At 37.6% G+C, this 23,615-nt stretch overlaps 1 protein-coding gene across 2 annotated transcripts; it reads left to right on the top strand.

The window, feature by feature from the left end:
- The first annotated feature begins 474 nt into the window (after positions 1–474).
- Positions 475–22,847, top strand: vash2 (vasohibin 2). 2 transcript variants are annotated; one of them, XM_015604845.3, is made up of 7 exons: positions 475–1,438; positions 5,145–5,230; positions 5,557–5,613; positions 7,650–7,724; positions 11,858–12,239; positions 13,326–13,450; positions 20,595–22,847. In XM_015604845.3, the coding sequence occupies exons 1-7, from the start codon at positions 1,112–1,114 to the stop codon at positions 20,662–20,664; spliced, it is 1,122 nt and encodes a 373-aa protein (XP_015460331.3). In that variant the 5' UTR covers positions 475–1,111; the 3' UTR covers positions 20,665–22,847. The 2 variants fall into 2 exon arrangements, with proteins under 2 accessions (XP_015460331.3, XP_007245538.3); XM_007245476.4 differs by having other exon boundaries at positions 5,142–5,230.
- The last annotated feature ends 768 nt before the right edge of the window (positions 22,848–23,615 follow it).

Below are 23,615 nucleotides of genomic sequence, written 5' to 3'. Positions count from 1 at the left end.
ACGTCCCTTTGAAGTTTTCAGATACAGTCAGAAGGGGTCGCCTTTTCATTTACTTTAACATAATTTCTGTGCGCCACGAGGGAAACACGGGCAGCAGCGTTTAAAGGTCTATTTCAGTCATGTTAAGGGAATTTACACAAACGCTGCAACTTAAATCATACAGAAAAGTAAGAACTTCATTAAAAAGAAAATTATATATAAGCAAACCATTGATTTATAAATGTCACTAACAAGAGAGAGACTCGGTATTCGTATTTTAATCTCATTTAAATCCCCGTATCTGCGCTCAGCTCTGATGAACAGTGAGGAGAGACCTGTGTGCCTTTAAGAGAAACAGTGAACCGAAGTTAAGGTGAATACGCCCATTGGTCAACAAAGCCAAATGCCCGCCCACTTCAGATTTCACAGCGAATAACTGAGGAGCACTGTGCTCGTATATGGAGTTAGCCACGCCCCTCTTTGTTGCTACGCCCAATGAAAACTGAGCTCGAGGGTAGTTGGCTGCCCGGTTACGATGAAAGAACAAACAGCACCAAATGCGATTCGGATTAACGGTTAATTTGAATTGAAAAACGGGAGCTGCGGAGCTGCTAACGGTGAAGGAGGAGGTTCAGGGTGTTAGAGCTCTGGGGGGAGAGCTCTTTTGGGTGCGGCGGTGTCGTTCTGTGACCGTGGCAGCTCGACGCCCCCTCAGTGTTTTGTGCAGGAGGGGGGGCTGAAGTTGGGTCAGGTCGTATCTGGACTCTCTCTGTCTCAGTTTTACTGTGGAGGGAGAAGAAGAGCACAGATAGGATATGGTGGGTTATCTTCAGCTGTGATCGCTCCCACCCCGGGGTTTCCGTTCAACAAGTAATATAATGAATATAGGTCAGCTGTGGTCCTCATTAATAATGTGACCGCTCCTCACTGACCGTTAAAGACCGGCGATTTGAATGGACTCACTCGGTACAGGTCGGCTGGACTAAAGGAATTACTATGCAGTGTTTATCAGGCAGCGCAGCAACACGTCTCTAGCGATGCCCGTCGTTAGCTGAGCGTAGCTGCGGTCAACTCGCCGTCTGTTACCGCTGAGGAGGCTGGAGAGAGGGAGCGCCGAGAGCCCGGCCCAACCATGACCGGACCGAGCAGCTCCAGCTCCAGCTCCAGCACCGCCACCAAGGTGGTCCGACACGGGCGCTCCAAGAGCACCAGCACGTACTGCTGCCGCTCACTGCAGGGGAGCGGGCTGGAGTCCGCCCCCTCGGCCACCGCCAACAACGCCGGCCGTTCCTCCGGGGAGGAGGACGAGAAGGACGGCGGGGTGCCCTTTTACGTGAACCGTACCGGTTTCCCCATAGAGAGCGTGACCTGGGAGAGGATGTGGTCTCACGTGGCCAAAGTTCATCCAGACGGTCAAGAAATGGTGGACAGAATACGAAACGCAGCCCACCTGCCCAAAGTAAGTTGAAGTTTTGTGAAAATATTAGCTAGCTAACCTACCTGTTACCTGCATGGCGTTTTACCTGCTTAAACACACGTGACCCAAACGGTCTCACAATAAACAAATCTTGTCCTGGACCAGACAGAGTGCGTGTGATTAAGTTAGGAAAGCACGGTAGTGTCTAGTTCACGGAAACGCCAGGACCACCACCCTTCAGAACGGCTGCTGGTCTGCCCTGTTAAGTTAAATGATCTCACGTGACCTTTGCTAGTTAAGTCAGTTTCTAGTAGCCTCTTTCTTTTCTGTTTACACACTCTGAAAAAGACTTTAGTGGTGAAACTCAGTAAGGCCTCATACAGGTGACTGACTCTGCAAAAGTCCATACAGTCTGGTGTACAGCTCTTTGTTTCAGCAGCACAGTGTCGGACTGGAACAAGCGCCCATTTAAAGGCCTGGCTGTGCGACCTGCTTTCTAACATAGAGGAATGAGAACTGACTGACTCTGCTCATCCCCTGGCCTCTGACGGGACACCGCATTGGCCTGCAACCACCGTTCATTACGAGCCAGGCATGGCCGAGAACTGATGTCAACGAGCAAAGCTAAACAGCACATACCTCAGAGAATGAGGGCGGGTTTATGTGCAGTGAATGTGTGCAGATCCATTATTTTGTAGCAGTACAGTACAGTACATTTGGTCATGGTGTTATCCCAAGCTAGGATGTGTGAATAGACAGCCCTAAGCATGGGTTTCAGATGTCTGTACTGCATATATATTAAAGTGAACCACAAGCTAGCACTTCCCATTAGTTTTTAATACCAGCACAACACATTCAGTTAATACAGCCAGTAGTAGTCATTGGTTTTGCATGAACTAAAGAAAGGAGCACTATAAGATTTTCCATCCTGATTAATATCTTGACCCTAAGCTTTAACACAGAAGAAAGCACCCAGAATCCCAGGCTCACGTAGTGAGCATAATTCCAACAGCTTGATAGTCTAATACAAGTATCTCAGAGGGGATAAGGTGACTCTTAGTCAGTGACGGTATAATCCTTGCAAGCTCCCTGAAGACACTGCCAGTACTAGCAACTCATCCCTGAAGGGTATACCATGCTTATGGTATACAAGAATGTGACTAAAAAACTTCTTGATTGACCACAAATGCATTTCACAGGCTATACATGTTCTGGTGACCTACATTGGGCCTTTCCTGTATACCTGGCTGGCTAGGGTTGTGCTGGTTTACATGTTTGTGCACTCATTAAGAAGATTGGTCAGAGTTAAAGCAGGTCACAGCTGATGTAAGAGGGCAAGACAGAGGGATTGTGTCAGACAGTGTAGGCAAGCTCACATGATAGACTAGAAAGAGAGGGCACATTAAACAGTTAGTTCAGCATATAAAGCTAGGATGTTTTTACACTATTTTTTTCTTATAGAATATATAAATAATATATAAAATCTTATTCATATTATGTTTGTGGGACAAAGTCCTTTTTTCATTAAGGATTGAGATAATCCAAAACCTGGCAACATATTTGTTGTTAATCAGTTTAATTATAGCAGCGTTATCCTGATCTTGTGCTTTTACATAAAACAAAACAGGCTTTCAGCTTTTAGCCTTTCTGGAGGTTTAGAAGATCATACCGATCAACAATGGAAGATGGACATTTCACTAGATTATGACTTGCTTGAAATATCCTCTGCCAGTCTCCCCATGTCTAAAACATCTTGGAGATCAACAAATGTACAACCAGCCAGATACAGTGTAGTAAACACCCACACACCCACACAAACATATATATATATATATATATATATATATATATATATATATATATATATATATATATATATATATATATATATATATATATATATATAATATATATTATATATATATATATATATATATATATATATATATATATATATAATATATATAATATATATAATAAATAGAGTATGAGCCTTTTAATGGGGGGGGATCAGCAAGGGTCAGCTAATTGTGCCAACCTAGAGGGCTGCGGTCCATTTCATGGTTTCATTTCCAAGCCAAGGGCCAGTGGGAAGGTAGAGTGGGTGTAAATGAAACCACTTGCAGGGAACTGACACAAGCACAATCAATATTGGGACTGGAAACTAGAGACAATCTGCTTAGCCTCTGCCTAAACAGCTAAAAAGACGCTCTTTTCTATGATGTATATAATGTTGAACTGTTTTAATTTGTTTGACTGAAACCATTTTGTAGGAGAACTGTGCATGGAAATCAGATCACAACATCTCACTTTAATAAGGGTTTGGTACAATAGAATAAAACAAAAAAAATCCCAATATGAAGTAAGCATCCTGTGTACAGTATGGCAGGTCACACATGTTGATTAGCCCTCCTCCTTTCAACAAAACAGCTCAGAACTCTGAGGCATGCATTTCTCAAGACAGCCTGCAACATTTGTAGCAATTTGTAAATCCTCTGTGGGATCAGAGCAGAGAAGCTAGCTGTAACTCCTGCTGTCCCGTGGTTCCCCATGCGATCTTCTGTCTAGCCATCACAGTTCTTATGCTTGCTTCAGAAAACTAAAATCAACTTCAAGATCTGACACTTTACTTGCTGTTTAATACGTAAACCCTGGACATGTACCACTGTAATGAGAAATATGATAATGTTAATTACTTCACCGTTCACTGGTTTTAATGTAATGGCTGATCATAGTATGACGTTGTTATTGTTGTTGTTAATAATACAGTTAACCTATTATTTTTGTTGGTACCAATATGCTATACTTTACTGTTATTGCTTATTCTACATTTTTCCAAAGTAACAGCTGTTTCTGTGAACTATAACAGAATTAAGTATTTAGTTATATGTTTCTACAGCACATTCTATTTTTGGTATTTAACATAGTCATTTAGACTTATGTTTTAATGTGTGGAAGGCTACTGCACAGATTTGTCTGTTTTGACAGTTTGATATTGAGATTTTAATGAATTGATAAATTGCTAAGTAATAGCCCTGTAATTGAATTTTGACATGGATGTGGTGGCAACAGTTATATTTCTGTTATTATGAAATTAAGTTCAAGTGGTGGTTGGTGAAGTGTGGTCTTTTGCATTTTTGATGAGTGTACCTCCTCAGGCTTCAAAAGAGCATTTGCTTCTAAGCAAATGAGAAGCTGAGTATTAAGTTAGTTGGCAATAGAAAAGAATAACTGCCTTTAGCCTTTTGCATCAACCTCTCTTCTGGAGACAAGGGGTGGGGGAGGAAGAAAGGGATCCTCTGACCCCGTGGAAGAGCAGTTGCCTTCTCAGCTGTCAGTATTCTCTATTGGGTGCAATCATGTCCTTATCAGATAGTGCTTTGTTTATAACTGCTCAAGCTTTTGAAATCTAATTGGTTGCAAAAGTGACTGTCAGTGCCAAAATGTCATTAGTTGGGGATTGTTTCAAGACCAAGAGTAAGTGGGAGTAATGACATGAAAAAGATTTGCTCCAGGGATTTTTCAGTATCAACACGAGACTACTTGTGTCTTTAACTCATTATTGTAATTCCTTGAGGGTACAACAAAGAGAGGCAGCTCAAAACAAAACCATCTCTTAGTTCCTTGATATTTATATTTATTTCCTCCCCACTTTCTCTCCTACTTTCTTTTATGTAACAGAGCTCATGTGTGTAAATAACAACTAAACTAATGCAATCCTTTAACTAATTTTATCTTTTTATAGCAGCCAGTGCCATTGGTCCCAAATTTCAAGCCGTCCATGTCCGTGCCTGACTGGCTCCATGCTGTCCAGAACTACATGAAGAACTTGCAGTATCCTTCACATGAAACTCAAAATAAAGATAAAAGTTGCTGGTAATGCACCTTATATATATTGGCCCCAATGTTTTTTGCACTATATTGTTATGTATGTTGCATTAAGCAGCAAAGGTATAAAAGAAGTGGCCAGCAAAGCTTAAACAGGAAGATAAAATATACTTGGTCTGATTTTTCACTCTTCACTCCAGTATGAAATAGAACAATTAATGTTGTCTTCAGTTGTGGACAAATGAGTCACGGTAAATGCACATGCTAAGGATCAAGTGCCAAATGAGTGTTGCATTCCTCTCCACCTCGTGTACCTCCTTAACTGCTGACAGATACAACCACACAGGAACACAGTTCTTTGAGATTCGGAAAACCAGACCATTGTGTGGGTAAGTGAGTTCATCACTGTGGAATGTTTGTTATCCTTTATTTCCTGTGTGTAACTCTTCCTGTCTTGGCTTCATCACCTTTTACCCTACTCCCATCAGCTTTTTTATCTTCCTCTATATGTCAAAATGTTCTGGGTAGTACAGGGTGATATCTGAAAATAATTATAACTATCAATTATCACAACAAATGATCATGTGCCAGTCACTGTTAAAAGAATAAAACTTTATTCTATACTCTTCTATATGACTCAGACATCATAAAACTAGACTCAAACTCTGTGGGAAGCCATTGTGTATTAAATTTCCATGAATTTATTCCTCATGCAAATCATACCTGAAAGGAACATGCCTCCAAACTGTCTGGGAGAATTTGGGATAACCTGCAGCAGACATGTATAAAGTACTAGAGATCCAGATTTAAGTAAAAGTACAAATGCTCTGTCAAAAATCAAGTGACTTGAGTAGACTTGAGTGTACTTTAGGCACCAATCTTAAGTGGAAGTACTAAAGTATTCAAAATGTTGTACTCAAGTACTGAAAGTAAAAGTAGAGTACGTTATTACAGAAAGCAGTGGAAAGCAGCGTGGTCTTCTTATAAGATCAGCTTGATCACTTGATTCACTCAGTGAGCATCAAACCCAGTGACAGTGCAGATCATCTACCGCTCTGCCTTTACTGATATTGTGGGTTTGGAATGATTTTTATAATTGTAACAAGTTACAATGCAGCAATTAAAAAATGATCAGTGTAAAGTATTAAACCCATCTTAAATATGTAATGAAGTGAAAGTGGAAGTAGGAGTAAAACAAATAATCTAGTAGATACAGATACAGCATACATCTCTGACCTGTAGTGGTAGTTGGGAACAATAAGAAGATTTGTTTTTTTGTAGCCTACACTGTAAAATTATATCTATGTCAATTCTACTAGAAATGCAGTTGAAATGGAAATAAACAAATGAGGAAAACGTTTTTCAGAGCTGAATGTAGCAAATGCAGAACTACAAAATGGAATGTAGTTTACAATTAGTTCCAACGTATAAATAAGGTTCATTCGTTTCTTTTTTAAATTGTTAATTTAGCTTTTTGATAATTTTTTGAACAAATATACTATATAAACAATAGTATTGGGACAGCCACTTGTAAACTCATCCAAAAAGTATTGGCTGGAGCTCCATCATTTCACATTTATACTCTTGTGCCTGCTGCACTTCTGCCATTAGGTATGGTTCTACTAGCTTAATGTTTATTTGCTCAAGAGAGTCCTATTCTTTTGCAATCTGCAGAAGTAGCTGAAAGCATTCTTTAAAATGGGTGTCCACATTTGGGCATATAGTGTAATTTAAGGTTTTGACATGAGATTTGTTTGCTTAAGTGAGTGTTTATTAGCAACATAGCCTATCATCTGCCATTCTATGACTAATGAAGCACACATCAGATACAGATATGTATCTAATCTATTGCATCTGGGATGAATTATAATGAATTATTTTTTTTTATAATGAATCTAGTTGTGTTTTCTTATTTAGTTTATTTTTGGAACAACTTAACTCAATCTCATGAATGGGCTAATATACATTCTTAAAAAATTATATTCACTTATTCAATTATTTTAACATTTTCACATTTTCTTCAGCTGCAAATTTGGCCATTTCTCCATCTCAAATTCGTGATGTTACAAATGTAGGCCTAATTTAAACTGTAACATTTAAAGAGTAAAAGGTCAAGACCTGGCCCCCAGGTCCTTAGCCTGTCACAGCCATTTGTATGTCAACCTGAGTCTGGAGACCTTCTTGGTGTGCAGTTGAAGATAGAAATTTAACTGTGACTGATCTCAGGGTAATTTGTTTCCTTTTGTCTTTTGTCAATAACATGATGATAACATTCAAGTTCACACATAAAGTAACACATTTTCACTTTACACATAAAGTTCTTTTAACGATTGGTGAGGTGTTTGATTACATGATGACCTCAATTATGTAGATGTTGCTGCTTTAGTAAGGTAGTTGCAATAATCTCCCTTTCTTATTATTTTAGGTTGATGGAGACTGCCAGAGAAATGATAAGAGAATCCCTTCCTATCAAATGCCTTGAAGCAGTTATCCTTGGAATGTATCCTTTTACTGAGTATATTTTCCAAAAAAATATGAATTTAACCATGTATTTCTATTGATGTTGATTTTAATATTACTGTTGCTTGACATTTGCATGCCATGGTGTACAAATAAAAGGAACTAATAATAGCTCAGGCAAAACAGTAACAAAAGCTAATTAATCATTTACAGAATGTTTGTAAAAATACAGATATCAAAAATATAATTTTAGCTGTTGAAAAAAAATAATGATTCATGCAATACCTGTAAGAAGCCCTTTAAGACATAATTTTGAGATAACAATATATTATATTCCCTGCCTTTAAAGGGCAGTCAGATTTTCTAAGACCTAAAATCACCATTTCTTCCTTTCTTCATGGACCCCCTACCCGTTCACACCAGCTGCAGGCCTCTCAGGCTCAGCTGTTGCTAGGAAACTAGGAGTCGGGGTGACAGTAGAGTCGGCTCATGCAGGAAAGAGTAGCCGGGTTTGCCGTGCAGCAGATAGACCCATTTAGTGTTGGTGAAAGCTTAAATCTTTATTAAACCTGTTACTGCTAATTTAGATGATTGGTTGATTTTAGGTGATTTTAGTTTGTTTGTCGCTAAAGCTTTTGGGATGACATCTGAAAGGCATCTGCGCTGTGCAGTGGAGCACTGGAGGTCTGTAGTAGAATGGCTGTATGGTGTGCATGATGTTGCTGTTATACTGTATACTCAGATGTGCACTGCTGAAGGCCTTTGTGTAACATGAGCAAATCAGCATTGTTTTGAGGTAAATGTTTCTTTTGGAGTGTATGTTTTGATTAATCAATACAAGCACAGACAGGCTGCTTGCAGCACACAGTAGCTTATGTATCAAAGAGCCTTATTTTGCTAGTTAAAACAAAAACACTAAATCAAGGAGGCCAGTGTTCAGATACATACAGAGAGGGACTCAAACAGATTAACACTGCTTTGTTATAAAGAAACTGCTAACCACACAATCTTCAATGCACTCCACATGGGTTGGAGGTTTGATTTTACTTCCCCACAAATTGCACTTCTCTATTACTTACAAATAGATAAATAATTAATAAAACAGTAATTGGCTTTCTAACTTGTACGTATTGAACTGTGGTTTGTTAGAAAAGATGTTTCCGCAGAGCATAAGTTGTAAATACCGACAGGGCCACTAATTTGGGCGTATGTGCCATTTCTATGGAAACTGTAAATCCCAGCAGGTGAGGGAATGCCTGCCTTGCACATAAGCATGTTGAAATTCTCAGCAGCGCTGCCCTGTGGACCACGTGTCTTTGCTGATCAGTAATGTGATCCTCTGGAGCACTCTCATTCAGAAGTGAGGGAGCGTGTGCACATTTACTTTGCTGCAGGAGACAAATTTGCAAGCTGCTTTTACACAGAGAACAACTCTCACAATATCTGTATACACAAATTTACAGTTAGCATGTTTCTTACTGTAGAAGGATGGTCCTATGTACATACTACTTGCATATCTGTTTAAAACAAGATGGCCTCAATTTATTAGCTGTCAGCTGGATGCAAGACCTAGTAATATCTGTTCTATTACCCACAGCTGTATGTGTGCAGAAAAGGTGTGTGTGTTTGTGGGTGTGTGTTTGTGGGTGTGTGTTTGTGGGTGTGTGTTTGTGGGTGTGTGTTTTTGGGTGTGTGTTTTTGGGTGTGTGTGCGTGCGTGTGTCTGTGTGCGTGCGTGTGTCTGTGTGCGTGCGTGTGTCTGTGTGCGTGCGTGCGTGTGTCTGTGTGCGTGCGTGTGTCTGTGTGCGCGTGTGTGTCTGTGTGCGTGTGTGTGTCTGTGCGTGTGTGTCTGTGTGTACATGTGCACACTTGCAGGCAATCCCAGAGTTGTTGACTACATATAGCCAGAACAGATGGTAGAGCTGTGGTGTTGTAAAGCCATTCAGGCCCATGTGTTGTGGAACACTCTAGCTGAACGGACCTGAATTAGCAGCTAGTTCACAGCCACTAAAACAACACAGACAGATAGACTACACGTAACAAATGTGGCTGTTTATTGAAGCTTGCGGTGTAGGAGCATTTTGTCACTTCAAATGTCAAGTCATGTCAAATGTCATGACATGCAGTCCTGCAGTATTTCATTTCAACACTGTACAGGAGAACTAGTGATCTAACTGTTGTCCTTTTTGATATCACTGCAGCTTGTGTTTAAACTGTGTTGCCATACACCTGCCTGCCACCTTCACTAACTAACTGCCTGTTTTCACTTACTGGGTATTTTACACCTGCTATGTAAGTACGCCTTATAGGTGTACAGTTACTGACTGTAGCCCATCTGTTGTTGCACACTTTATCTGAAACCCTTTACCCCATCCATCATTAAAAAGGGAGCACCACTGACCATGTTCAGCACTACCCTTTCATGATAACAGTTTTTGTTGGAACAATATACTGTCAAATAAAATAATTGTGATTATTATTATTATTATTATTATTGTTATTATTGTGATTTTATGCCACTGGTCTGATATTGTATCATAATAATGAAATTAAATTTTAAAGAGCAATAAACATTAAATTACTAAGAATATTTAGAATATCAAAGTCTTAATATCCTAAACAAACTAAATTAACATAAATTAAATAAAATCATTGTTTCATTTCCTTGCTAATGAAAACATAATGGTCATTATTGAGGTCAGCAACCATAGGGTGTCCAGGCTTAAGCACAATGGATCAGTGTGGCTGCAAGCTGTCTTTTGTCTAGTCATGTGCTTCTGCTTGTTCAGAGTGAAAATACACAAGCTTTTTTTAATATAACCTGTTAGTATGTGCAACACTTGTATGGGTGTATGGACCACTGCAGTACTATTAAAAAAAAGATCAATTATATTTATCAATATTATCAATTATAATATTTGAATCAATATTTTAATAGATTTTCAAAAAATATTTATACATATACTTATTTATATTATTTATGCCAATAATTTGAAATCTTGCCTTTTTAGGGAGTTCACAGCTATTTTAATTGATTTACATACATCTGCATTTCTTATTTGTTGGTTATATATCATAATATTATTATTATTATTATTATTATTATTATTATTATTATTATTATTATTACTTGTGAGGTTGCAGAGAACTAGTGTATATAATATTTTATTAGCACAATTTTATGCATTTATCTGCCTGATAAAATTATGAATATAAATGAGGTCTGCTGCCACTGCTAATTAACAGCATTTGTCAGGTGTTAAAAAGCAAGCAAAAACAAAAGTTTAAACTTTTTTTGTACTTGCTGTTTTTTTGCCACTGCTGTAGAAAAACCCTGGTGGGAACATCCTCTGATAACTCTGTTCACCCAGCTTTGCCTCGGCATTCAGATTATTCCTCGTGGCAGGGCTGCCGCATCATGTGCAGTCGTACTGCAGTGAGCGCTGACAGTAGTTACATAAGGCCATGGGCAAGATGTAGCAGACAGAACAGCACCAGGCCCAAGGGAAGGAGCTGTCTAGCCTGGTGTCTACTGACCCACTACAGTCACGTTCCCACTACTATTTTTTTCCTGTATAATAATATTTGGCGGTACAAAAAAATCCTGTTATTCAATGTTTTGTTATTTCTTATAGTTAATGTTTCTTACATTTTTTATAGTTTGTTACATATTGGAAAAGGTTTGATCAAAGGGTTTGATGCCTAAACAGACCTTTAATGACAACTTATTTTAAATAGAATAAAATGTGATGTTGATTTCAAAATTAAAATGACAGTAAAACTGAGTGATGCAGTATATGTGACTGATGTGAACTGATGTGTTTTGGAATAAGCATTTATATAAATGATCATGTAGCTTGTAATGCGACTTGTGCTTTTGTTTAATGCCAGCTAAAACATCGGTGAGCCATATATTAGGCTTTAGTAGACTGATTCCATTGATTTACTTATTTATTCATTCTGTGCTATTGAATGTTACTAGGAAGAGTAGGCTACCCAACTGCGTGTGCATGGAGAAAATAATTGCAGTGTACATTGACTTGCTCTAATGATAGTATCCATCCTGTAGGAACAGCTTTCTGAACAGTCAAAGTAAAGATTTGCCTCTTTCCACTATACTTTAAACTATACTTGCAAATGTGTTATTGATAAAAATCCTTGACATCATCTTCAGCTACCTAACCAATGGCCTGACCTCACTGGAGCGTTTCCCCATTAGCTTTAAAACGCAATTCTCCGGTCACCACTTTCACCATGTGGTGCTGGGTGTCTACTGCAATGGTCGTTACGGTACGCTGGGTATGAGCCGACGCACTGACCTGATGGACAAGTCCCTGAGTTTTCGTACACTCAGTGAGCTGGTCTTTGAGTTTGAGGACTCCTACCGCCGCTACCAGCACACCATAAAGAAGGTCAAGATTGGCCTGTACGTGCCTCATAATCCACACGTTTTCCAGCCCATTGAGTGGAAGTACTTGGTGCTCAACCCCTGCAGGCAGGGCCGTGAAGACATGCGGAAGGAGCTAGAGAAACACGGCCGTGACATGAGGATGAAGGTGAGAAATTGCCTGGTCATGTGACCTATAAAGAACGAGTTTTATATATTTCCCTTACTTGGGTTGTCAGTGCTAATTTAGGTCAGATTGCCTCTCATGAATGTCATTTCATTTGGACCACAGCCCGCCAAACAGCTCCTAAATAAACTGTAATAAAGGACCAAAGTTCAAGCTCTGAATCAAAATTTTTCATTCCTTTTTTATAACTTCAATTTTGTTCAGTAAGAATAATATCCACACACTGTTCTGGGATCAGCAGCTGTGGCCATGTTATGGTAAAAGTGTTTGACAATAGGGAATGAAAAGTAGGCCATGTGTTTCCTAAATCAGAGCATTGCTGCTGACCGCAGTCATCTGTGCTTGGTTTGTGTAGATCACATGATCAGTCAGTGAAAACTGAACCCCAGACGACTGTATATAGTGCAGGTTTATTTTTATAGATCCTGAAGAATTTCTGCCCCGTGCGCAGTCCAAAGATTATACTGACCAACAGGAAGATTAAAGCATTGTTTTTATTTTGATATGTTTGTCATGTAATAGCCCCCAAAACATTACCATATATTTTGTAGGTCACCCCCAGTACGCTAAATGAACAATTGAGGAGGTGCATTGAAAAGAAAATGCCTTCCTTTTCCATGTATTCATCTGAGGAAATGTATCACATCTGAATTTTATCTCATTTTACATACACAACATGATTTGAATTGACTTTTAAAAATGAACCATCCAAAACATTCTGTGGAAATCTGATGCACCATGCCTTCAATTATAAATGTATTGGGATAATTGAGTTGAACTATATGACTGGAAATTTTCATAGCATTGGTGTGCATCAGCATATATTGTTTTTTCTATAGGGGAAATGGGTTAGTATGCGTCTGCTAGAAAGTGATGCGTGGGGAACCTTTATTGGCTTTAATTGCATTTATTAAACTGCATATGGCTTAATTAGTCCATTGGATTGGACTCCAATAGAGTTAATAATAGTAAATATGATAGATTATAATATAGTAATAGTAATATGATGTTCTCTATCTGAACTTTTTTACATCCATCTGTTTTTTTTATTATTAATTATATACGCAGATTCTTAAGTCATCCAGTGCCCAGTCTCCAATTAAGGAACGAGCCAGAGGGAAGTCCCTATCACCTCGAAGGCGACAAGGCATAAGCCCTCAAAGACGACAGCACCTTCACCGCAGAGACAAATCGTATGTACCCGTACCTGTAGAGCTTGCTCACTTTGATGGAACTCTAAGTAGAAAACAGAAGTCCATAGTGGTCTTATGTGACTTTGTAATGTTTATTTTTCTTTGTGCCATGCTGATAAACAATATTTGTAGGTTGTTAGACAATGTTAATGTATCATAAAAGGTACTCTTATTGGGCTTTTTTTGTTTTGTTTTATTGGTAACAGTCATTTTGGTTTAGTGCATTGTTTGGCTTGTCTTAATTTTTACCACTTCTATTGTTAATTGTTATTTTGAGTTCACACAGAGTTCATAACAGATCCAGCATGTAGACAGTTAAGAGCAAGCTGCAAAAACAATGAATTAATCTGTTCTTACAGTTCACGGTTTAAATAGGAACACCTAACCTTACCTAACTTATTTTACACTTTATCAAACAAAAAAAAACACCACAGCCTTTAGGATAACATTACACATTAAACAAAAGAACATAGTAATTGCTAACAATATCATGGCCAAAACAACAAGAGGCTGTAAATGCTTGTTTGCAAAATCTCTGTAGTTGCCTGTTAAAGCTGTCATACCCTTGCTTTTGACATTAATAAAAAAACGTATTGCAGTTAGTTTACATTGCCATCAGTCTCATTAGCATTAACACCAGCCTGGCACCCCTTGAAACAGGATCTGAATGCAGAATAAGAGATGCAGTTGATTTTGGCAACCCTTGACTCATGCGCTAATCTCTTTCTGATGAGTTCAGAGTTCATACTGTATCTTGTCATGTTGGAGCTTTAACCTGGTAATGGTGTAGCTTTATCCTAGGCTCTGAGCAGCTCAGATTAAACACAGGGAGTAAGGCAGAGAGAATAAAAGTGTATCAAAATATAATTTGAAAATATGTACCTTTATTTCACTGCAGACAGTATGATAACAAGATATCTTTTTTTTTTTATAAATCTGCTCAACTTCATTTCATTTATTAATATACACCCATTCCTGTATGTCAGGCCTGCAACACATTCCCAATTATGCTGGGAGGGTAAAGCATTTACCACTTTGTAGTGTAGCTATTAAAGACAAAACGTACTATCATGCATACCTCCATTTTTTCATTCTGTAGGATGTTGAAAATCAAATTGTATTTTTGTGCACACTGTAAATGAATATATGTTCTATTCTTGATTTCTTTCTCCTTGTGCACTATGTCAAAATTTCTTTATGATACACAATATATTCTTCTAAGGTTTGGTGTGATATCAGATACAATCTTTTTCAGTTTCGGTTTTTGCCCTTCCAATTCTTTTGGAGAAGAATTTAAACAGGAGAAAGCCTTATAGTCAAAACATTTCTGCATTGTAGAATTATACTAAAGTCATCCAAACTATGAAGGAAAACATGGAATTATTTAGTAAACTAAAAGAATATGTTTTTATTGTGTTTTGAGAGCATCAGTTGTAAAGTTGTGAAGAGGTAGAGTTATACAGGTATACAGTAAGAAGCCATATTTGAGTAATGATTCAATCCATATTACATATTATGGCAAGAAATACTCAACTAAATAAAGAAAAAGAACAAGAACTTTGAAAGGGCAGTCGCAAAGACCATTAAAAAATTATGATAATCCTGGCTTACATCAGGACCACCCCAGGAAAGAAAGAACTCTCTCGCACAGGATAAGATCATCAAAGTTATCAGCCTCAGAAACTGCAAGTTAACAGCACCCCACGTAAATAAAAAGTTTACTAGATGATTTCTTATGTGTGGCTTAAGGATTAATTTACAATGCAGGGAAAAAAATAATACCATTGAAAGGGAAGGTGTCCGAACTTTTGACTGGTACTGTAGGTGTTGGCATCATAGCAGTTTATTATAGTGTGCTAGTGTCTGTGGGAGTTTTTCTATGTTGGTTTGTGCATAGGGATTCAGTTGATTTTGCATTTTGAGCAAATACATGTAGCAGGATAGGTTCAGTCTGGTCAGGTCTGTGTGGTGAATTTCCATGTCTTTTCTATTCTATTCTACTGGGTATGGTCTATTCTGGTCTACTACCCAGTGGTCAATAATACTACCACAGTATCTCAGTCAATCTGTTATATAAACAGTAAAATTAAAGATGAAAAGATGAAAGCCTTAACATTTCTGACTATTAAACAAGTTCAGTACATAGAGTTCATAGACCACCCACTTTCTGACTGGTGCTATTTTGGTTCATTCTTTTAACACCCTCTTTTCAAGCCTGTCACATTCTTGGAGATGTTAATTGTGAAGTGTAAGGCTGCGGATCCCTACACAGCAGAACACACCATCCATTTTACTGTCACCCACACCTACAATTACTTTTGCTTCCTTTACCCATAGACAGGAAGCAGGGTTAGCAAAAACTTTTGATAAATAGATTTTTTTAGAAAACCGTTGCAAGTGCAGCCATACTAATTTAACATGAAACTTGTCAAAATGTCTTAAAATGTTGCTTTCCTGTGTGTAATACAGTGCCCTACAAAAGTATTCATACCCTTTTGAACCTTTTCACATTTTGTCTCCTTATCACAAAATTAAATGTATTTTATTAAGATTTTAATTGATAGACCAAAAGAAAGCGCATAATTGTGGAACGAAAATGATACATGGTTTTCAAATTTTTTAGCAAATAAAAATTTTAAAAGTATTCATACCCCTTGTCTCTGAAACCCTACTTAAAATCCAGTGCAATAATATTTTTTAGAAGTCACTTAATTATTTAGTCAGGTGTGTAAGTCCTGTTCTGTGAAGGTTAGTAAACAAACAGCATCATGAAGACCAAGGAACTTATCAGACATGTCTGGGATAAAGTTGTAAAGATGTTCAGAGCAGGGATAGGTTATAAAAACCATATAGGGGACACAACAAACACGTTGAACTTTTTGGCCTAAATGCAAAGTGCAATGTGTGGCGGAAAAAGTTACACTGCTCATCACTCAACTTATCATCCCCACTGTGGGGATGCCTTTCTTTAGCAGGGACAGGGATGGGTGGATCTAAATACAGGCCAGGCCTGGAAGAAAACCTATTGGAGGCTGCAAAAGACTTGAAACTGGGAAGGGGATTCACTTTCCAACAAATCAATGACCCCAAACATACAGCCAGAGCTACAGTGGAATGGTTTAGATCAAGGAATATTCATTGGAAAATGTGACCTAAATCCCTTTGAACTTCTGTAGCAAGACATGACATTGCTGTTTTATAAAGAAGAAAGAGGAAAAATCTCAGTCTCTAGCTGTGTAAAGCTGGTAGAGACAAACCCTAAAAGACTTGTAGCTGTAATTGCAGTGAAAGGTGACTCTAATTAGTTATTGATCTAGGCAGGCTGCACACTTTTGCACATCACACTTTTCAGTTTTTTATTTTATGTGCTACTTTTTGTTGTTCTGTCACTTAAAATCTCAATAAAATACATTTAAGTTTGCTGGTTGTAAACGAAAAACTTACCTCTCTTTCAAAGAGAGATTTTTTACTCAAGCACAGTGCCATTGCATTTTGTTAGCACACAACCATTTTTTTTTATAAATAAAGCCTAAGCTGATTAAAGTGTCAGAAAGGATGCCCCTGCTGTCCTGTCTGGATAAACATGAATAATGCATTTGCTGTGATTGTATAAGAGTGGGCAGCAGTCGCGTAAACTGACAGAGCGCCTTATGCAAAGCCCTGACTGGACTGAACAGCTGTCTAACTGTCCCTGCAGTTTAGGCTTTTGAAAAATGTAGTATGAGGAGGATCTCCTTAAATCTCCCTAACCCATTACAGATTTAATATTATTTATTTATTTATTTATTTATAATATTATTTCACTACTTAAGTTACAAGTTATAGTGTATGCAAAAACCTTTATTTAATACCCACATATTGTTTTTGTTTATGTACTGTACCTGTATGTCATGAAATGTTACGTTATGAACAATACTCAGCTTTATGTGATTTAAAGCTTTAAAGCTTTTTATTTAGTTTTTTTTTTTCTGGGACAGTATGAGTATCTAAGGCCCAATCCCATTTCACCCCTTGGCCCTACCATTTACCGCTACTCTTTCTTTTAGAGTGTACCAGAGTTACAAGGGGAAGGGGTGAAATCCTCCCCTTAAGAAATGGGACAACCCTTCAAGCACCCGATATGTCATCGGGAGTGCTAAAGTTCAGTAACCTAGCTGCTGGTTAACTAGTTAACTTTTTAACTTACTAGTTTAATTATTGTCCATTTCTTAAGGGGAGCTAAAATTAGCTTTGATTAGCTTTTATTTTATATTTATTTATCTGTTCCGCCCTAAATTCTGCAGCCACTGCCATCTTTAAGGAGGAATGGAAAAGTTAGCTAGCTAGACAAAACTGAGACAAACTACTAGCAATGTTTTATGCTTGTTATGAAAAATTTGGCCAAAAAAACTGTTAATATAGTCACTGCTAATCGTCACTTTTAAGAAAGAAAATTCTTATATTTGTGTGTTTCTTACCAGTGATTCTTATATCTCTTTGTTTGAAGTGTGCATCTGAAAAATCTGTTTGAAGGACCTATCCCTTCCCCTAACCTACCCCTCCAGCCTAACAAGAATTTGGACTCCCCTACCCCTCGGCGTGCACGCACAAAACAGGGTGGTTGGGGTAAAGGATAGGGGTAGGGGTAAGGGATAGGACCATGGGGTAAAATGGCATTGGGCCTATGACTCAGTTCAAACAGAAGGTGTGCACGAGTCTTGTCGTCTGAAAGAAGAGCTAACCTGTCACAGTCAGCTAAGTAGAAATTGGTTTAGATTGGGTTAAATAGTCACGAACAACCTAATAACAACCAAAGCACTAGTCTCAATGTTTATATTCAGACAAGTTTTATATCATCAGGAACTGAAAAGCTCCAAACCCCTGGCTGCAAAATGAACACCTTTATCCTCAACTAAAATTTGCAGCTGACAACCTGATGTTAATACTAAAGAACAGAATCTCTGTATTCTTCAGCAAATCTCAAACCATTGTGGAATTGACAAAGAAGGCTTCTTAACATATTGTATCTTTTTGAATCACTGCAATGTAATGTAATTTTAGCCTTAAAAATCTGAAATTCTATTATTACATCTTTACAGAAAAAGTGACATAAGTTGATCTTGTCTTGTTGCCAGTGTTCTGCAGAGTGAAGGGTGTTTTTGCTGGTATTTGAAAGCCACCACTGCTTCTACCCTCTGCCCATTGTTAAACTCATTCCCAGGTGTCCTCATCTGCACCTTTGGGTATCTGGTACCCATATAGCTATGTTTGTGTGTGAGTAATTTTGAGAGGATAAAAAATGTTATATATTCAGAAAAGCAGAAAAGGACATCACTGCAGGCTTTGTTTCTGTTTTGTTAGTCCCTAAACTCAGAAGCCTCATGTAAGGAATTTGATGTTGCATACCAGTCTATAATTGAATTGCCATTAACCTTATGGCTTCAATCCTTTCAGGGCATCTAACAAAACAATAATAAACAAGAATAAACTAATACAAATTTAGTAATTTTAGTACCACATCATATTGCCAACCCCTGCAGTTTGGTAATAAAGAATGGGAGCTTTAAGCAGGGTGGGTCTGGACTGGCTCAGTCTTTGGACGCCTCACAGTGTTGAATAGTCTGTTCCTCATAGGCAGCTCAACTTAGTAGAATCAGATGAAGCAGGATGGAATTGGGTAGCGTACTGGCCTGGGTGCTGAAGGCAGTGTGTGAGTGACCAAGTATCAGTCTGGGAGATGCTGGAGATGTACTGCTTTAATGTTCTGCAGACAGGAAGCAGATTGATTGAAATGTAATTTAACACGGTGAGTGCACTTCAGTGATTGGAAGAGCCTGCACGAATGGGTTGCTTTCTAGTAATGCCATTACATAAACTGCAGTTTGCTATCCAGAAACAATTTAATTATTAAGCCATTGTTATAAGACTCTTATATTGTGATCATGATTCAACTGCTATAAACTGGAACCCAAAAAATGAAACTAACCAGCACTGGCATTCTTGATAGTGTTTTTGATCTCTTGTAGTTGGAAGACTGTTTTGAAATAATAGATTATCTTTAGTAGTTATGTTTTATATTATAGTTTAGAATGCAATATTATACAACTCCAAAAAGTTGACATGCTGTGTGAAATTTTAAATACAATAAAAACAGAATGCAATTATATAATTATAAAACACTGCATTATAACCACTGAAAATCACAGCATGAGCTCAGAAAAACTTTCAGAAATGATTGTCTGATTTTCGCAAATCATTGCATTCTGTTTTTTATATACATTTACACATTGTCCCAACTTTTTTGGAGTTGAGGTTGTAATAGATGAGCAAATGTTAACTGTCAGCAGCTTTAATTAGCATGAAAATACTTAATAGCTTTATGATTAAATCTTCTCACAATATTCTGAACAAACATAATGATTAATAATTTGAAAAAAGATTTATGTATGAGATGTTTGTGCAGGTATGAAGCCCAAAACAGCCTCGTATTCGTGAGTTTACAACCTGACCAGATTAGGCCAGACTGGCCCTGTTTAACATTAAACCTGGTGTAGCTACTCTAAGTTACATTTGAATGCAGACAAAATCCAATCAGGTGTTTTGTTGTATCCTGCAGACTGCTAAACTGTATCCAGCTGTTACTTAAGGCCTAATTACTTTAGACATGATGATGGTAATGATGATAAACTAGTTAATTGGTACTGGTTTTAAAACATACATCTTCAGATCACATTTGTATGACATTCTAAAGACAAAAACTGCAATTTAATATCACTGCAGTGCCATGTATGAGTTAAAGCTTACATGATTCCACTGGACAGGATTTTTAAGCCAGTTATGTCATAATGCTACACAAGCGAATTTCTCCATCCTGGGTGCGTGATGGCTCTGTCTCTCTGTGAGGGGAGAGAGATGACAGCCCTTTGGGATTAAAAATGATGACTATGAATCTTTCTGCTGTCTGTTTTCTCTCCCTGTCATTCCCTCATTTTTATCTCTCCCCATGCTACACTTTCATTTCAGGGATAAAACAGATGCCACATAAATTACCCTAAAAGCCATAGTCTGTTCTAATGAATGCTGTGAAATGTAGTCTTCACACACACAGCTCTGCATGAATTGTGCCATTATTATCTTTTACTCATAAACTGTTTTGTGTGTTTAGGCCTGCTGCCCTGGATCGAAAACCTGCAGAGCTCAGCACCCTCAGCGATGGGTACCAGATCCGGATCTAAAGGTCCACTGTATCTGGATTGCTTGTTCTCCTTCTCCCACTCTCATTCCCCCAAACCAGGCAACAGACCTCCCCATTTCCCAGCAGCGTGTTTTATATAACGGATCCTGTCTCAGTTGCTGTTTGAGACACCATGTACTGTATAGTAATTTTGTTGTAACTGTTGTAATGATGACCAACCAGCATAAGTAAAATAAAGCACAAGCATCAGTAAAACTAAACAAAGAAAGATGTTTCAGTACATATAGAGGACACTGTATTTGGGCAAGTTTCTGATACTTGTGACTTTTTAAAAGTTTTTATATTAGCATCTAGAGAGCCACGGTGTCAAGGGCTTGTATTAAACTGAAGAAAACATTAGGGTGAAACGATTATCAACTCATTTTAATCATTTTAGACATTGATGTTATTTCAATTGAAACTGGAAAACAATTGTTTTTTTTAAGAAACTCTTGACCTGACCTCAAAATATATATAAGTAAATGAAAAATAATATTTTTAGATGGAAGTTTTAAAATAAAATTTAAACACAGTTTAACTCTTTGGGGGATTTGTGAAGAAGAGATGGACTTTTCTATGTACACGATTTGTTTTAAATTTAATTTTGAGCAAAGCTCTTTACGCATTGGTATTATTGTAAGCATGATGGCGATTTAGGAATACCACCAAGTTTTTTGCAGGAGCATTGTAAAAATGTCACAATATCAATGTGGCATGCTTGAATGCAATTTTTTAAAGCAAGGTTTTATTGTGGATGTTTACTATATAATTATTTTTTCCACATTGGTATTACTCTCAGAAGGTCGTTCAAATAGCTTCTTTGACATAGAATCATATCAGATCATCAATATTCTAATATCCTGCATTTATCACATCATGTTTGACTTCACTGTATAGGTGAATAAGCTATGCACATTTGCCAGGCCTACCAAAGGCCCTAATCTGTCTTCCCTGACAGTAGCCGAGCTTAACAACTGTAGCTAACAGTCTGTGGTGGACTAGTCCAGTGGTTCTTTTTTTGCAGCCATAAACCTGTGCGGACTTGAAAATCAGCTGGATCCCAGTTAACACCAGCTTTATACAATCCTAAAGAGTACTTTGCCCAAAAAGTGCAAGAATGAATGGAAATACTAGTGGCAATAAGTTAGCACTAGCTGACTTGTATAATGCTTACTGGTTTGGACTGCTTTGTATTCATTATAAAGAGCATTAGCCTATTTGGGTGAAGTATCCCCTCCAAAAGCTATTGAACCACACAAGTGCCAGACCATTTACAGCATTATACTTGCCTTCCTCCTCACACCATTACCTTGATGTGTTTGTCTACATAACCCATAACCTCGTGCACCATATTCAGCAACCTATACTGATGAGAAGAACTTCAGCACTATTACTGTGTACAAAAATAAACAAACAAAAGAAACCACAAAACAACCCACTTTCTTTTCAGTACACCATGTCCTTCCAGGGTGACAATTATGAACAGGCAATTTCTGATGTTGTGTTGAATTTGTTACTGAAAAGCTACAAGCTTTGACTGAAGGTGCTATATAGACATTCACATTTCTTTTGAAATGTCAGTTCTCTGTTCAATCAGTGGTTTAATGTAACAGTGTTTCCTAGTCTGGTAGCTGAAAATTTCACCTGATACGCTGCTCCGATTAGGATTTTTCTGTAAGAGAGTTTTTTTGGAGACAGTTTTATTATGGCAGCAATTAAATATTTTAAAAGCTTTCTTTTCATTTTGCTTAAAGAGCACATCAAATAGTAATTACTATAGCACACCAGTGGGTTAGGTAGTAGTGATTAAAGCTCCATGACTGATGACCTGGCTATATTTAGAAGTTCATTGGTTGAAACTTTTGTCTTATGCATCTCTACTGTCTTAATATGCAGGCAGTGCACAGATCTATCAAAAACAAGGTAAATTATTTGAATGCATTTATTGGGTCTGTTTTTTTGTCTTATGATTTATTACATTGAAACATATTCTGACTGACTGGATTTTCTGAAATAGTCATTCTGAAGCCTCTATGGCTTTAATTCGTCATGTTTTTCTGCAGCGATTTTATTCCTGAAGCGGAAAATACATCCCTGCTCCCCTCAATTATATTTTTTTCTTGTAACTTGATTTTAATGGTTGTAGCATGTTGTAATAATAAAAGTATGTTTTTGTTTTTTGTATCTCTTTGTATCTTGCTTGTTCATCTTAACAGTGCAGAAGAATGCATTTACTTTATGCAGTAATACATGAGAGGGAGTGCTTTAACATGTAATATTGGCAAGGCTGTGCTGGGATCGTAGATCAGCACAGCAGTGCCAATATTACACGTTATTATACCACAATTCCATTATCACCGTTTATTGAAAGATATTGTGTTAAAGAGAAAAAGAAAATACGATCTCTTATAAACAATGTGAGTTAAAATAGTTCCATTCAATGGCTCGCTGCTTAAACTACAGCTCTTAACCAAGTGAAGCTGTTGATGCTATATAACTCTCCCTTTATGTTTCTGATGGATACATAAAAACGTTGTAGAAGCTGATTCATTTAATTTTTGTTTATAATACTAAAATCGCCTTTAATATCTTTGCTCCTTAACCAGAATGTAAATACATTAAGATAACAAGATGTTTGTTTTTTGTATTAACTTACTTTCTCTGCATTTCCAGCTCATCCAAATCATTGTTTGTAAATGTGACATTCCTTGGCTTATTGGAGGTATCAGGCTAGTCATTAATATTCATCCTCCAGTTTCAGATTGAAACAAATGCTTGATTTAATGAAATCGCTGTAATTCATTTTGACAGTTGTTGCTGCTCTGTTTGTAGCTGCATCGTTGCTAAGCTACCTGTATGTGGCGGAGTAATACATGGAGAGCTTCGGTTACAGTGCATTACCGGCTGATAATGGCACTCATAGAACATCTCTCAGCCTCTCAATCACATTGC

The sequence above is a fragment of the Astyanax mexicanus genome, chromosome 1 (assembly GCF_023375975.1).
Source record: "Astyanax mexicanus isolate ESR-SI-001 chromosome 1, AstMex3_surface, whole genome shotgun sequence".
Lineage (NCBI taxonomy): Eukaryota > Metazoa > Chordata > Actinopteri > Characiformes > Acestrorhamphidae > Astyanax > Astyanax mexicanus.
The sequence above is the reverse complement of the archived record's forward strand: the minus strand, read 5'-3'. Positions and strand labels throughout refer to the sequence as shown.

Coding starts and splice junctions, on each gene's coding strand:
- vash2 (XM_007245476.4), top strand. CDS start 1,112: ATGACCGGACCGAGCAGCTCCAGCTCCAGCTCCAGCACCGCCACCAAG. Junction 5,231..5,556: donor AACTACATGAAGAACTTGCA/GTATCCTTCACA, acceptor AACTGCTGACAG/ATACAACCACACAGGAACAC. Junction 13,451..20,594: donor CTTCACCGCAGAGACAAATC/GTATGTACCCGT, acceptor TTGTGTGTTTAG/GCCTGCTGCCCTGGATCGAA.